At 35.5% G+C, this 16411-nt stretch overlaps 1 protein-coding gene across 4 annotated transcripts in view; it reads right to left on the bottom strand.

Annotated features, from left to right (window-relative positions):
* Window positions 1-16411, bottom strand: part of LOC148952147 (transcription factor IIIA-like) — a 97115-nt gene that overhangs the window by 18169 nt on the left and 62535 nt on the right. For all 4 annotated transcript variants that reach the window (XM_089089588.1, XM_089089587.1, XM_089089586.1 and 1 more), the window contains 2 exons: window positions 16221-16397; window positions 9015-9169 (listed from right to left, as the gene is read on the bottom strand). In XM_089089588.1, the coding sequence (XP_088945714.1) occupies window positions 9015-9169; window positions 16221-16397 (332 nt within the window). The remainder of the gene's footprint in view (window positions 1-9014; window positions 9170-16220; window positions 16398-16411) is intronic.

Below are 16411 nucleotides of genomic sequence, written 5' to 3'. Positions count from 1 at the left end.
TTGAAACGAACCCCAAAGATTAGAAAAGGGTTGTAAGTTATGCCCAGGGGGTATTTAAGGTTCTTATAGAAGGGACGGTTGTTTAACTTCAGAAGAGGCTCAGCCTTTCTCCCTGAAAAAGACTATGTCAATATAAAATGAACAGAAATTAATCAAAATTTTTTGCATAAAACAAGTTTTTCAAAAAAAGTAAAGAACTCCATTAAACCAAAAATTAAAATAAAAAAAAATAGAATCAAATAATCTACCAAGCATGCAACTACCACAAATCAGAGTCAGTAAATAAATGAAACCCAAAACAAACAAAAATTAAAATAAGTCAAAGTCAAAATGAGCAGAAATTAATCTGAGTAGAGTTCTAAATCCTATGCTTTCTAAAAGCTAGAATATAATTAGTAATTTACTGAAAAAATTCTTTTAAATTTTTTCACTTTTATAACTTTAAGAAATAAAAATTAAACTAAGATTTTAATGAATAAAATCAATATATGTATATTAAACTGACAATGCACATGTTTTTCAGTAAATTCATTTGAATTTTTTTCAGTAATAGTCCAGGAGCCACTAAAGCGTATCTCGTTTATTTCTGAGTTGACTTGATCAGAAAAATACAGTCATTCTGACAGTAGTTTCCGACTATATCGACCACGCTGAATCTGGATATGATCGAGGGATAGGTTGGAGATGGTGACTTGATATTGTAAAAGCTAAAAAACGCCCTGTACAGATATATTAAATTTGTACAGACTGTTTATTTTTTTTCTAAGTTTTTGCCACTCCTATTTAGTGGTACGAAATCTCATTGTGGTCCTAATATTATCGTCACTTAGAATATGTTAAGTTTTTTCCGGTATCTTATATAGCCCAGGAGCTATAGGCTAATATTTATTAATTTTCCTCGAAAATCTCAAAATTCAAAGATTCATTTTCAACTAAACCACGTATCTCGGACCTTTCTATAATTTTTGTGTTTTTCATTCTTTTCCAGAATTTACCTTTCGTATTTAGCTTCACGTTGCCGTAAAGTTCAAAGCTTAAACTGTTCGGTAAAGCCGTGTAGAATTTTGAAAAAGTAGAGGCCAAAAAATACATGCAAAATACATTTTTCCAACAGTTCCAACATTTTTTTTTTTTTTTAATTTTTTTTTTTTTGTATTAATTCAAAATGTATTTACAATTCTGACTGATTTTCAGTTTATCTGCTGATAAGAATGGGACAGTGACAGTCTCCCTACAAATTCTAAGCCAAGAACCTGCCCTGGTCATCTTCAAAGATATCCCTCTATTAAGCCAGCCTTTCAATATAGTTGTGAAAGATTAAGTGATTGTTAGTGTTTGAAAACAATGTTTATGTCACTTGTGCAGTGGGCAACAGCCCGGAAGCACTATCAACAACAACAACAATTTTGCAAACTCTGTTGCTGATTAAACTTGAGGTTGGTAGTGTAATTGAGAAGCTGTACTGTTAGTGGTTAGAGCTAAGAATAGGAACTGAACGACGCCTAATGCATGCCTTATGTAACTGTGTTATGTCATGGACAGGCAGGCTAAATAACTTTCAGATTGCTGGAAATGAGTAATAGGCTTCAAGATGAAAACTCAAGACCAGGTTGGAATTAAGAATGAGTTTTTTTCTCAAACTGTCTGATGAACATATTGTGACATTTCTATGTAGACTTGGCCTATACTGTAATTATGCTAAGTTAGATCAGGGATTTTTTTTGGGTATGTTAGTCTGGATGTTACTGAGACCACCTTAAGCCAATCTACTACAAATATGTTATTTTGGATACCCTATACCAAATACTGGGTATATCTAACATTTGGCATAGCCTACCCTAGCCTACAGTTAGGGATATTACTTGTTTTATGTACTGCCATCAACCTAATGTACTACTTCACCTCTGCAGTAGTACACCATGGGCTCTGTACCTCAGAACTTGAGTACTACACCCCACCATCTGTACTACATTAAACATGACTTAGGTCCTACTAAGCTATACATGGAGTAGTACACTTGGTTAGACATAGGTTTCAAATATGGATTAAATTTGGAAACTATGGATTGCGATACAAAACAGTCCAAACGTTCAACGACCAAGATCAGTAGCAGCGTTTATGCTGAATTGGAAGCTGTTAAAAGGATTTTGGTTACTGTTGGTACTAGTCAAGGATCTACGCTTGAGATGCCAAGTAAGATCTTGCCACATGAACCTTTGCCCTACGCCCCAGCTAAATAGCTGTGAACGTATTAAAGTTCGATCGGGTACGAGGTCAAGTTTTCTCGAGTTCATTCGTACCTCTGCAAGTTTAGAAAATTGGCCTAGCGAAGTACCGATTAACACGGTAACGGAAACTGGTGTGGTGGTAGATTTCATGCCGTTAATCTGGTCGCAAGTGCCAGACAAACCGAAACTGTTGAGGCATTTTCGAAACGAATCCTTGCAAGGCTCTTAAATCGACTCCTAAAATCTACAACCGAGCTGCTAATTGTAGCTGATCAGTATGACGGAGTTTTCGGCCTTGTAAACATTTCCAGGAATCCTATTGTTCTAAAAGACAGTAGTGGATGTCATGAGTGGAGACGAAATACAGTGATGAAGTTTTATCGTTACGAAGAGCATGGTGCTAGAAAACTGGGATATTATGCTTATGCAGTCAGAGAGTAAGGCAACACTTATCGAATGTATTTTTGAATTGTGGAGCCATGTCTGTCTTCCTGAATTAAGATTTACCATTTACCTCTCTGGTGGATTCATTGATAGAATGAAGGTGCTAAAACTGGTCCCATCCGAAATGACTTTGGATCCGAATCCGGACTACGATGCGAACTTGTGCAGCACACATGAAAAAGCAGACACGCGTGTTGCTCTCCATGTTGTCGAATGCTACAGAAATGGATGCTCCCAAGTAATTGTTGAAGCAAATGACACAGACATTGTTGTCATTTTATTACAGAACTATCGCGAAATATTCCTCTGCAGGTGTGACCCAGGCTATGAACCCGAGCTCTACGTTCAGTTCCGTGACAAAGTCTTTTCGATCCATAAAATTTTGAATTGAACATCGTGGGCTGTTGTAGAGTCAATAGGACTGCTGTATTGCATTAGTGGGTGTGATACGGTCAGTTTTTTCTTCTCGAAGGGCAAAAAAACATTTGCTACATCTGCTGTTAAATCACAGCTCATTCAAGAAATGGCTGATCTGACACGGAAAGTGAGGAGTGATATCAAAAACATCATTATGTACGAGCCCAAAATCTTGCGTATCAGTACGAAATTGGCTGTATCGGTATATAGCAAAAGACAGTCCAAATTTGATTCTCTCAATGACCTCCGAATTCATTTATTTGCCAGAAAAAAGAACTTGAACAGCTTACCCCCAACAGATGGTTCTTTCGTATATCACGTCAAGAGAGCTATACTTCAATGGAGTATTATTCTTTAGGCTGTGATTACTAAGCCCTATATCTTCAACCCACTTGAGTTTGGCTGGACCCATCATGACATTTTAGGAGTCAATCCAGTGATTTGAGCGCTGACCCCCTGGCCTCTATCTGTCAAAAAGGCTTCAACCTTTTGTTACTGCAAAACTGTGTGTGGTAAAAAGTGCCCTTGTTTGGGGATAAAGCCATGCGACATTCTTTGCGCATGTGGTGGGCGATGTGGTGCCGACAGCAACGATTCGGACGAGGATTAGCGGGATTTTTTTGTATAATTGAGGAAAACCGTTGGGATGTGCGGGAGTTGTATTTTGACAGGCTTTACCTGTAGCTTTACTTACAGTACTTAAAATAATAAACACTCTTTAATCATGTTACAGGTTGAAGCTTTCAGCTTCTGTCGAGCATGGTTCTTCCGTTCCAAGTTTTTAGCAAATTAAATAGCATATAGCAACTAAAGTTGAAACACGATGGCCAAGCTAACACTACCCTTGGACTCGGCGTCAAAATTTGCCATAAAAACATGTCTTGTAATACCATTTATGAAAAAAAAATTATTAGACCTACAAATAAGTAATTAGCATATAACAAACGAAGTTAAGATTGGGCTGCAAAGTAAAGTTCATATTCGAATTTGGCGTTGAATTCTAGCATAAAAGATGTGTCACATCATCATTTTGGACAAATGTATTTTTGCATATATTTTTAGGCCTACACTTTTTCAAAAAAAATTTTAGACGGCTTCACCAAACAGTTTAAGCTTTGAACTTTCGGAAATGTGAAGCTAAATACGAAAGGTCAATTCTGAAAAAGAATGAACAACAAAAAATTATTAGAAAGGTCCGAGATACGTGGTTTAGTTGAAAATTAACCTTTGAAATTTGAGATTTTCGGGGAAAATTAGTAAATATTAGCCTATAGCTCCTGGGCTATACAAAATATCGGAAAAAAATTTTTAACATATTCTATGAGAAGACCATATTAGGACCAAAATGAGATGTCGCACCACTCATTCAGAGTGGTACAACCTTAGAAAAAAAATAAACAGTCTGGACACATTTTATAGACCTAAAAGAGTATTTCTTTGCTTTTATAAGTCAAGCCGTAATCTCCAACTCTGCCACCACCCATATTCGGATTCAGCGTGGTCGATAGTCGGAAACTATTGTCAAACTGAATATGTTTTTCTGACCACCTAGTTGTCACATTATAGTGGTTTGGCCCCCGGACTATAAAGTACAAATTATATTCTAGCTTTTAGAAAGCATAGGGTTTAGAACCCTTCTCAGATTAATTTCTGCTCGTTTAAGTTTGACTTATTGTAATTTCTGTTTGTTTTGGGTTTCATTTATTTATTGATACTGATTTGTGGTAGATGTATGCTTGGTCAATTATTTGATTCTATTTTTTTCATATTTGGTTTAATGGAGTTCTTTACTTTTTTTTGAAAAACTTATTTTGTGCAAAAAGTTTTTTGATAATCTAAAGAAAGAAATAATGGCTGTCAGTAAAGACAAGATGCTGTTTTGCTGGTCCCTGGTTTTGATGTTAATAGTATTGAAAATGTTTATCGTTTTCGTTTGAACGATTCTAACGGTCAATCTGAAGCGGCTCAAGTGCTAATACGCTTCAGAAATGCTGAAATAGTTCGAAATGTTTTCAAAGCAAGGATTAAACTAGCAAAAACTGGACTATTTTTGTAAGAATCCCTAGCAAAGAAGCGCCGTGAAGTTTTAAACGCGAGAAGAGATTGCTTTGATAAATTTCATGCGTAGACTGACCGCAGGCAAATTCTGGCAAAATCACCTGGTGCATCAATGATACAAATATTCGATCATTCGCAGGTTGTGTTTAGATATAACCGTTTTTTGTTTATCATTATAATTTGTTATTCTTTTACTTTTTTTTTCTTTGGTTTTAAATGTGCATTTTATGATTGAACGTTTAAAATTTGTTGTGAAAATTTGTTGTGAAGGGACGTGAAAAAAATTCTTTTCAAAATTCATGCTCCTCATGTATCGGATGTTGCTCCAGATGATGGAGTATTAAGATTTCCTCCTTCTAGTATGAACAAGTATGTTAATGTCTCTTAATTTAGTTCAGAATTCTGTTGTAGTGAGAGACGTTCCAGACCATTTTCCTGCACTTCCCAGTTCTGGTCTTGAAAAAACGATGAGTAGGAATATCCCAGCTTCTGCTTCAGCTTCTTTTAGGTTTGGACTGAATGAACTGATCCATTTCGAATTAGCTGATAACTCATGGAATATTTTTGGTGAGGAAGATATTTTCTATTCAAAGTTTGAATCTTTTTATGAGTCAGTGAAAGCGTCTATTTTTAATGTAAGTACTCTGTCCCTTTCTACTTTCAGGTCAAAAAAATCCATTCCTCTTAACCTATGGATGACCCCGTGCCTTCTTATGAGTTAGAGAAGAAAAAATAATCTTTGGAGAGCTATTAAGTCAGCAGAGCTATCTTAGAATGCTAGACGTCTTCAGCAATTAAAACTTGACAGGGATATTTTCAACTCTTTGTGTCGGAAAACCAAATCTTTTTATTATTCAAAAAAAAAAAAAAAAAAAACTCGGAATATGGGAGGGATATCAGAAAAACTTGGCAAGGGATTAATTCCGTCATTAAGCTTTTTTATCAGCTCCTTCTGTCCCTCCAAGTCTTGTAGTTGATGGTGTGGTTGCTGAGGGTGGTCCGTCTATTCAAGAAGCATTTATATCATATTTTATCAATATTGGGAAAACTACTGCTTCGTCAGTCAGGTCTTTGCAGTCACAACCAGATTACAAATCTTATCGGGGACCGCCTTGTCTCAGGTCAATGGTGTTGTATTCTGCTTCTGATGTTGAAGTAGTCAGGATTGTCAATAGCTTGAAAGATTCTTTGTCGTCTGACCCTGACTGCATTCCAACCAAGGTAGTTAAGTTCATTCTTCCTTCAATTATTTCTCCATTGACGAAGCTAATAAAGCTATCTTTTCAAAATGGTGTTTTCCCCAGTTCTCTTAAGCGAGCTAAAGTAATCGTTTTATATAAAGCTGGACCACGGAATAATTCCATTCAATTATCGGCCTATATCTTTGCTGTCTGTTTTAAGCAAAATTTTTCAAAATGACATGCTTCCCGTTTCCTTGTTTTTCTACAGGCCAATTGATTTTTCCATGATTTTCAGTTTGACTTCCAAGCTAAGCATTCTACGGAGCATGCATGTACCACTCTTTTAAATTTTCTTCACACCACGCTTGACTCTGGTTTGATTCTTGCTGCTATATTTCTGGATGTCTGTAAAGCTTTTGATTCTTTAACTCATGGGATTCCGCTTTTTAAGTTATCACAAAAAAGTGTAAGAGGACAGGCTCATGTTGGTATGACTTATTTGTCAGGTGCCCTGTCAAGGGTCATTTACCAGATTTTAGTATGATGTCATGACGTGTTTATTGCTTTATTTGGTCCAGTATTCGGTCCTAGGTTTGTCGCTGTTATTGTTGCTGTACTCCTTCGCCCCATCGTTCCTGCATCTTTTCCAGCTTTTCTTCCTGCGTTCTTTCCTGAGTTTGCGCCTTTTATACTTCCTTCCTGTAATGCTTCGTTCTCATGCTTTATGTTTTTTCTGTTGTTATTACTCTGTTTGAACCTCTTTGCTCGTTCCCCTTTTCTTAGTTTTAATAGGCTTTAATAGTGGTATAACTTTCTTCCAATTGTTTGCTGTTTTGTAATGAAAACTATAGTTAAATCGTTTATTAATGCATCACAAAAAGAACAGTTGAAAGTTCAGCTGCGCTGCTTATTTATATTGGTAATTGCAGGAGCATTCGTGTCATAACGTAGAGTTTAATCCAAATAATGTAGAGTCGTTTTTAAAGATGGGGAGGGGGGTGTAAACCAACAGGTTAATATTTTAGAACATAAATAGATAAACCTTTTTGAAGTATGCAAATACAAAAATGTTAAAAAAAAGTTACGTCTTAATTTAGCTCAATTACTTTTAATTCTTAAAAAGAGCAATAGAAATCAAATTTCCAATTGAATGAACAATCGATGATGTTTCTATGACCACCCCTTTTATATGGAAAAGTCAGAAAAAAAAGAGAAAAAAAAGCCAAATCGTTCTTTACTAAATGTCCCAACATTGCATCTTATTTCAGTCCTATTACTTTTGACTCCTAAAAAGGACACTAGAAACACTTTGACTACCCAATACACTCTGTGCCTTGGCTACACTATTTTTTTATATCTTTATAACGTTCATGATCTTTACTGATATACGTTGAAGATCTTTACGGTTAAAAGAATGTTCTTATTTTTGTGTCACATCGCCTGCAGTGGATCGTGTTTGATTACCATTCTCAGAACCTGTTTTTATGTTGTCGGTTACTATGGGCTAGAGTTTGTTTTTTACTAGGTTGCCCCTAAGGTGACAACCGTGATAGCAGCCATATTTATAAATTGGTATAACAGAAACAGGAAAAACCCTTCGACTTTTTCTAAGCTGGAACCTAGTAAAGAAGAACCCCCACTGTCAATAATGGCTGTGCTGCCAAAAATGCAGTTTTGCCATAAATTGTATACTGTTTTAGTCATTATTTTCAAATCTTACTTCCATGTGTCTATTTCTACTTTTGTTCCTGTGTTCATTCCTTACAGAGTCGATTAGTTATTATTCTCCTATACTTTATCCCGTTTCTATCCTGTGTTCGCTTTGTTTTTTGGTTTCAATAGACTTTGCCACATGATATGATATCAAACCAACTGTTAAAAAGTACAATTGACAGTTCGGTCGCGTTCCTTATTAATATCTTTGTCCACAAATTATAAATTGTGTTTTAGTGCTATCACTATCTGGTCTCAAAAATGCGCTAGAACTTTCAATTTCCAATAGAATGAGCTCTCTCCTAAGTTATATGTTTCTATCTTAGTTCCTGTGTTTTGCCATGTAGTTATTACATATTAGATATAAATAGTATACAATTTGTCTTCGTGTTTTTTTTATTCCTTTTATAATGAAAATAACTTCCATTTCCATAATTTTCGTTTTGATTCCTAGGTATTGCTTCGATCATGAAGGCCAAGTTTTTCCTATATTTTGCCCTGTGTTTCTATCCCGTGTTCGTCCCTCTTTTCATTCTCGTAAAAAAAAGACCCGATGGAATCCTTCATGTATGTGCTCCTTCATTCCTGTGTTTTTACTGTTTTTCACCCTGTGTCGGTTACTTTTTGTTCTTGTGTTCCTTCCCGCTTTTGTTGGCTTGTTCTCGTGCTCCGAAATTTGTTCCTGATTTTGTTCCCGTGAAAGCTCTTGTGTTTTAATGATTTTTCACTTTTTCCGTATCCATGTGTGCTACATCATCAAGCATGTTTGTAAATTAAATGAAAGACTTCCAAAAATACAGTTTTTTTGTGAAAAAACACATCTTACTTTAATCCTATCACTTCGGATACTTAAAAAAGAAATGAGAAATTGCTATTTTTAATTGCTAGAAATTTCTAGGATACCATCACTATTTTTACAAAAATAATACCATTTTCAGCTAAAGTGGATTAATGAACTTAAAAAAAAACTTACTCTTTTTATGAGCTTTGCTTTTGTGTGAAAGAAGTTCTGACCAAGTAGTAAAGTGTTCTTGACAGCCATCCATGCTACACCTGTATCCTTCATGTATTTTCTGGTGTCTTTTTAACTTGCTTGAAACCAAAAACGACTTGTCACACTTGTCACATCTGCAATTATGTAAGTTACATAATAAAATTAAATTGTTTACTAAATTTTGTCAAATTCTCTATATCTTTGCAAAAGTATTGTCAATATGATAAGGAAACAAGGGATCTTGCTGAAACGTTCACAATATCATTTAAGGATTTTATCAAAAGTCAAATTAATTAATACGACTGGAACCAGCGTTGTGTACGAAATGAAATTTGTCCAGGGTAAAAATCTGTTAAATAGTAATCTTATAATGCGAACGACTGCTATACTCTTTCTTGAAGATTAAGGGAAATGCAAGAAAATACAAAATACTTCCATAAAGTAAAGAGACTGGCCATCGCACAGCGTTCCAGTCAAAACCAATAAACTCAATGAGACGGTGTAGATTGTGGAAGTCTTGTCTAAACATTAGATCACGCACCAGTTACTTCAGAACAGTGAGAGCATAAGGATCGATCGTTGCACAGTTTTTTTTTTGGACACAGGGTAAAAAACGAAAACAGGAGTGAAAGAAAGAACAGGGTTAAGACATAAAACTTTGTGCACTCTTCGGCAAAACTCTAACAGAATCTTGGCTTGATTGAGCAGGCCTGAGAAGACAATGCCATGTTGAAAGGCTTTCCGCTAAAGTAGGAGATTCAAAGACGGAAGGAAGATAGTCCAAAAGAACGGACAACCTTTGGTTCAGCTTACAATCAAATGCGGGAGAATTTAGTATGTGCATGTCAACGGTACACAACATTGTAATCAAGAATTTTAGCATCAGAAAAGTCTTTGCAAAATTGGTGCCAAAGTGTTAATAAACGAAAACAACGACGAATTGGTATGTGCAGGAAAACGGTAGACTTTTTGGAAGGCAAAGCAAACTTCTAAGACACCTTAATAGACCCAAGGGAACTTTTTTGAAAAATTATAAGGTGTTTAGATGCAGTCTCATTACTTTTTGCATCAATAGAATCAATCAGTCAGTCTGAATAGAATTGACAACCAGAATTTAAAAAAAAATGCATTTGCTCAAGATATAGTATTGGAGGCATTAGGCTTTTCCAGTCCATTATAAAATCGAAGGATTTTATGTTAGGACACCCTGTGTATAAAAAAAAAAAAAAAAAAAAAAAAAAAAAAAAAAAAAAAAAAACTTCAATAGGCCCATAATCTAAAGCCAAGTACCTTATGATGGGTCCTTTCTCTCCAGGGCAGACTTAACAGTAAGCCCCAAGAGGACATGAAGAATAAATATATCTTTTGAGCCCTAAAAAAGGTAAGAATTACGATAAAAAACCAAGCAAGATTTGCCAAAAATTTTGTTTAGTGGAGCATAGTCCTTCATACCTTTATCGAAACTAAAGAGAAATCCGCGGAAGAGCTGACTAAGTTAAAATTTAAAAAAAGGACTAAAAAACTTCAGGCAGATAAATTAAGAAGTGCCTGAGTCAACAAGCTCCTTTAGTCCTCAGTTTTACAGATTATGAGCCAGCGTTTGATTCATCTGATAGAAGACCTTTAGCGAAGGCCCTATCCTTGCATGGTATAACAGATAAATACATGATTAGTACTATGTACGAGGATAAAATTACTGCGGTTAATGTAGGAAGTGAGGTTAGTAGCTGGTTTCATATTCAATCTGAAGTTTAGCAGGGTTGCGTTCTATCCCCATTTATATGGACCGTTTTGATGGATATTTTCCCAAGGAGCACAGCAAAGTCAATGGGAGAGCACAGAGCCAAATGGGGAAGTAAAACTGTTCTAGACTTAGATTATGCTGACCATTTAAGCACCCTAGATGAAAGTCTTAGCAAAATGGATGAACTTTTGGATGTTTTGCGAGTTCAGGGTACAAGAATAGGTATGAAAATTAATATCACGAAGACTAAGTTGCTACGACTAGGAATAACTGAAGGTGAAGAGGTGATGTTGGGTAACGAGAAGATCGATCAAAAAGACAGCTTCACCTACCTATGTAGTATTATTAGTAAAGACGGTAGATGCAGTGAAAATGTTAAAAATTGAATAGTCAAGGCCCACGGTATTTTTTCACAGTTGAAAACAAGTTTGAAAAGAAAAGAAGATAAGCCGGCAAACCAAGATTAGAATGTTGGAAGCTACAGTGATGATAGTGGTCAAGCGTAGTTCTGAAGCGCGGGCGCTCCAAATACGGAAGATGAAGTGCTAGATGTTTCCCAGAGAAATTGCCTACGGATTTTTTTGAATACCCAACTGACTAATCGTAAGCTGTGCCTCAAATAGTAAGTTTTGCGAAAATAAGATTCAATCCCATTTTGTAGGGCTATAATGAGAGAAAGGATGAGATGGCTAGGACACTTTCTGCGGATGAAGGATGAAAGACCGCCAAAGAATTTCCTTGTCGGCCAACCATCTGTGGCTAAACGAAAATCTTCCCCAAATGGGATGGGAAATGTCACACAAAAATAATTGAGGGAAATGGGAGCTTCTTGGGAGGGTGTAAAGAGGGAGGCTTTAAATAGATTGGGATGAAAGAAGAGGGTACGTAGCTGTGTTGACCTTAGGCGGCTCGGAGCCGCAGTGAGTTAGTAGTAGTAGTAGTGGTAGCAGTACTATCAATTTCCTAAAGCATGTTGGAGTTCATCCTATCGTGATTCCGTAAATTGAACATTTTTTAGGAAATTACTGAGCAAACGTTTATGCTCTTTTCATCGTCTACTCATAAACTGAACGTACTTGTTAAATGAAAAATATTGAGCCTCAGCCCACTTCAGATCAATAAAAAATTTGAATCAATGATTATTTCATCTGAATTATGAAAAAAATTACAAATTTGAACTTAAAATACTATGATTAAACGTTAAATTGTTATACCTTTTAGAGAGTACAGTAAAACACAAGTCCAGCCATTACAGGGAAGAATCAGGGGATTTTCTGAGGGGATGGTTGAAGCTCAGAGGCCATTAAATTGCAATGTAAGGCCCAAATTCTGCTGAGGACTTTAGAAGGGATGAATCTCACTGTGCAAAGCTCTGTATAATAGTGTCATTTATTATTAAGATGACAATTTTAATTTTTCTATATTTTAGCACGATACTGTATAGTCTATTCCCCATCTTCTCGAGAATTATAATATTAGGCAAACGCATTCAAAATTTAAGGTACATTGGATAATTTTCCACGGGAACTGATTTCTAATAAAATGCATACGAGTTTATAGTCCCAAGTGATAAATATTTAAAATGGCCAACTCCACCATAATGAGATTGATGTCTGAAATGAACAGCGGGTGGGAAAATTAGATTGGATTCCCCAAGATTTAACTGAGTCTTGGGCCTAAAAGCTTGCATAGTGTGAAATTGATAACTATTGGCTACAGAAGTAATAGAATAAACGAAGAATGTCCATTACAAAATTTGAACCCGTATCTCTCGCAGTATATTTTTCCAGATAGACATTCTCTATATCTTTTGGCTTTTTCGGCCTTTTCATCAGAATTCCTTTATGATAGATTCAACTCGATTTCTAAACCTATGTCATCAGTCCCAAACATGACCAGTAAAAAAAAAAAATTGTATCCCTTGGGCACGTCAATTTCTGATTTTCTCGACTGTAAAGTTACCGAAATGCGTTTGAGATCACCATAAGGGGGGCTCTTGGAAGCCTCCCCTCAATAAAACTTTATTTTTACATTATGATAGTTCAAACTCATAAGGATTTCACAGACTAAACTTTTTTTTTGTAAACATGATATTATTGAATTGCTAAGCAACCCCCACACAAGCCAAACTATTGAGATTAATTGGTAGCAAATAGCATGGGCGCCAGCTAGAACCTAAAGATTCATGCCAATATTAGTTTACATTTTAAATATTCAAGTAAAAAGCCTGCTTTTAAGGTGCTAGAAGGATTGTTCCTCAGTCACAATCAGATATTACAGCTAAATCACAAAAAAGAAAAACCAATAGATCATTTCGTACTTTAAATTTGTACTAGAAGTGTCACTCTCAGGAATATTTTTAACAATATCTTAAAACTTTGTATTAGGAATTGAGTCTAGTTTTGAACTCACACTGAACATACTGATGGTCATTACAATAATGCTCTGAATCAATTTTAATAATACTATTCATGTAGGGGCCGTTAAAGTATACGTTAACGGTTTTGCTCTATAAACAAATTCAGCATTAAAGACTTCTTACTCTTTATTTCATCATTTAGGCAAAATTCTTAATGCCAAACGAGGGAAATATTAGATTTACTGCTGAAATATACATCAAAACAAACGTAAACAGACAGTACAGAACAAATTTAATACTTATGAGTTATCATTATGTTGCAGGAGCATAGGTTTTCTTTTGCCTATACTACTAATTTGGTTTTTATACGGCCGTAAGCCTTGTGAACTTACGGTTAAACAAATTCCCACGTGACATCTACATTTCAGACATTAGCTGAAGCAAAAAACGCCTGCTCCTGCTGCAAGTTCAAAATTTCAATTCAAGTATGCTCCCGATTTAGGTTTATCGTTTTTTACAATAAACTTTCGTTTTTACTAATTGTCCTTTTTTATCGTCCTCTTTCCGCTTTCGAGGGGAAGGCTCTGTTCTAGAAAGCAAGCAGCCAGGCACCAGTTCCATATCAAAGTTAGACTAAGGCATAAAAGTGCTTGATGTGCGTCGATTCCCTGGCTCTATCGCCAGAGTAACATTATAGCAATTACAAACAGACCCCCTTAGAAACACGAAAAAAGACAATTATCGTACGGATCAGAAAACATTCCTCAACCGAAATCCTTGATTTCGGTTAAGTTAGCCATTTCATTTTCTGCATTAAAGACTGAGGCACAGGAGTGGTATCAAATGTGCCCTGAAGATTTAGTAGATGTCCACCGTAATTAATTTTTTATTTATTTTATCATTTGACTTCTTTTTGTAGGTATGTGTACTATTTAACATAAATATGTATAGATACATTGATCTTGTCTTTCACTCGTCTTTTATTAGTCTTGCCTTTTTGCTGTCTGTTTTGTGCAATGACTTTTAATTTTTTTATAGTTATATTCAATCACTGACAATGACATTTCATTACTTGGTTTAACGCAAGACTAAGATAAGCAATTCTGCTACAGTGAATTGTTTCTTGTTTTTTTTTTAATATCTTACCTTAACATTAGGAATTGGAGATCACTCTTCATTGCTTTGTTAGTGCTCATTAATTAAAAGAAAAACTTTCCGAAAAAAGTTTTCAAAGAAAAGTTCTGGGAAGTAGGAGGCAGAAACACTCCCACCAACTATCTGTGCATTCGAGCATATTTTCAAGTAAAATCGTGGGAAAATGTTGAGTGTCGACTAAATCCTTTGAAGTTTAGCTAGATTGTGCGGCAAAGCAATTTAGACCTGTATATTCAGATAAATCACCGGCAATGCCTTCTATTATTTCAATGTTTCACTGTAATTGTAAGAGCGAGTTTTCGACACTGCGATTGTCTTCCAAAAAGCATGGCTTAAAATGTACATTGGCTTGTGGAAATTGTAAAAAAACAAGCTCTTCTATCTGCAAAACAGGAGACTTCAAAGACGATGGCAGTAAACAAGAAGATCAAATTTAAACAGCTTTACCCCTATCCAATGAATTTCTGTGTTACTGTGATTTTTATTTGCCTTATGGAATTGATCTCTGTGTTACATTATATCTGATTATGTTAATTTATTATTTGGAAACTAGTGTTTCGTCTCAGCTAAGGCAAGCTCTTTGACAGAATGTGTGTTTCTTCTTTATTTTGTTGTCAAATATGGGTTTGAGCTTCCCCTCCACCTCCTCATTCTTGCTCACTTTCACAAAATTAAAGGTTCCAGGCATAATGGACTTTACCTGGGTCAAGTCGTGGCTGTTACCACAGGCTCGAGACTGCACCTGTTTTGACGTAAGCAAATATACGCCTGCAGCCCCTACCTCTGCCTCAGCCCCACTCTTCATCAGAGCCCCAAATAACTCTCTTGACTTTAAAATATTTAATTTCATGTTAATCATTATAAAAAAAACTGTTGAAATGACATATCTGATCACATTTGGTGGCATTTAATCAATCAATTTTTTTTTGCCTCAACGTCAAATTCAACAAAAAAAAACTCAAGTTAGTGAAAGAGCTAGAGCAACAGAATTTTCTGATTCGGAATGAGTAGATATTTTTTGGTTTGTTTTAAACGATTGTTTCCACGAGCTTTGTTTTCAGCGAATTTAAAGAGCAGTATTTCTTATTACCAATTTATATGCAATGTTTTAATGTATTTAAACATATGTTTACAATGGATTCAAATACCAGAGAACCCTCGCGATGGTTCGCGATGGCTCCAGCCGCATAGAAGATAAAAAAAATGTTGCGCAGAATTTCTATCCATTATAACAACTATAATTCTCTCAGTACACCTGAAATTCTGCAATAAAATATAATTTAGAACTTATTTTAAAAAAAGTATTGTTCATCGAAAACTTTAACTAACCATTCAAATTTCGCCCAAAATTTCAATTGCAATCCAACATTTTAATTCTTCAGCAGGAGAACTAAAAAAGGGGAAAGCTATCAATCAATGTACAATTACTGAAACATACAATAAAACAGCACGAAATCGGGGATTCACAGAGCCGGTACCCCATATCATATCTAAGTGAAGCCTGGGCATAATTTGAGAAAGGGCAAGAAATCCAATAAAAAAAACATATTTTTTCAACTGAAAGTAAGGAACAACATTAAAGCTTAAAACGAATCAAAATTATTCTTTTATGGGGGGGGGGTGCCCCCTCCTCAAACCCTTACTCTTCCCGCTGAAGTTTGACTTTTTGCCTCGATTCTTCAAGAACAACTGCAAAAGAAAAAGGGTCGTTGAATTGGAATATTTTTTTTTTTTACTTTTTATTGTTGAAACCGAGTCGTTATAGATGATTCGTACACAGTCAATTACTCAAGTTCATACAAAGTTTGGCCATTTTTGTTATCACAAAAATATTTATGGGGAACCAAAGGAAGCTAAATTCAAGGGAAAGATGAATTCAAGCAAGTTCAAAGAGACTAAATTCAAATTTAAACAAATGATATTTTACTTGAACGGTTTAATTCCTGTGTGTTCATATTCATGTGATTTTAGCTGCTGATGCTTCTTGAATGTTTTTGAGCAGACAGAACACGAGAAGGTTTCTGCACCACTGCAATTGTGATTTGTATCCGTGTTCCCACGAGATGCACTTTCCGCCAAACAGATAGTATTGGTTGAAGACTTCCTACAATCAAAGAA

This window comes from Artemia sp. Qi Xiang Cuo, chromosome 5 (genome assembly GCF_049724085.1).
Source record: "Artemia sp. Qi Xiang Cuo chromosome 5, ASM4972408v1, whole genome shotgun sequence".
In the NCBI taxonomy this organism is placed as follows: Eukaryota; Metazoa; Arthropoda; class Branchiopoda; order Anostraca; family Artemiidae; genus Artemia; species Artemia sp. Qi Xiang Cuo.
The sequence above is the reverse complement of the archived record's forward strand: the minus strand, read 5'-3'. Positions and strand labels throughout refer to the sequence as shown.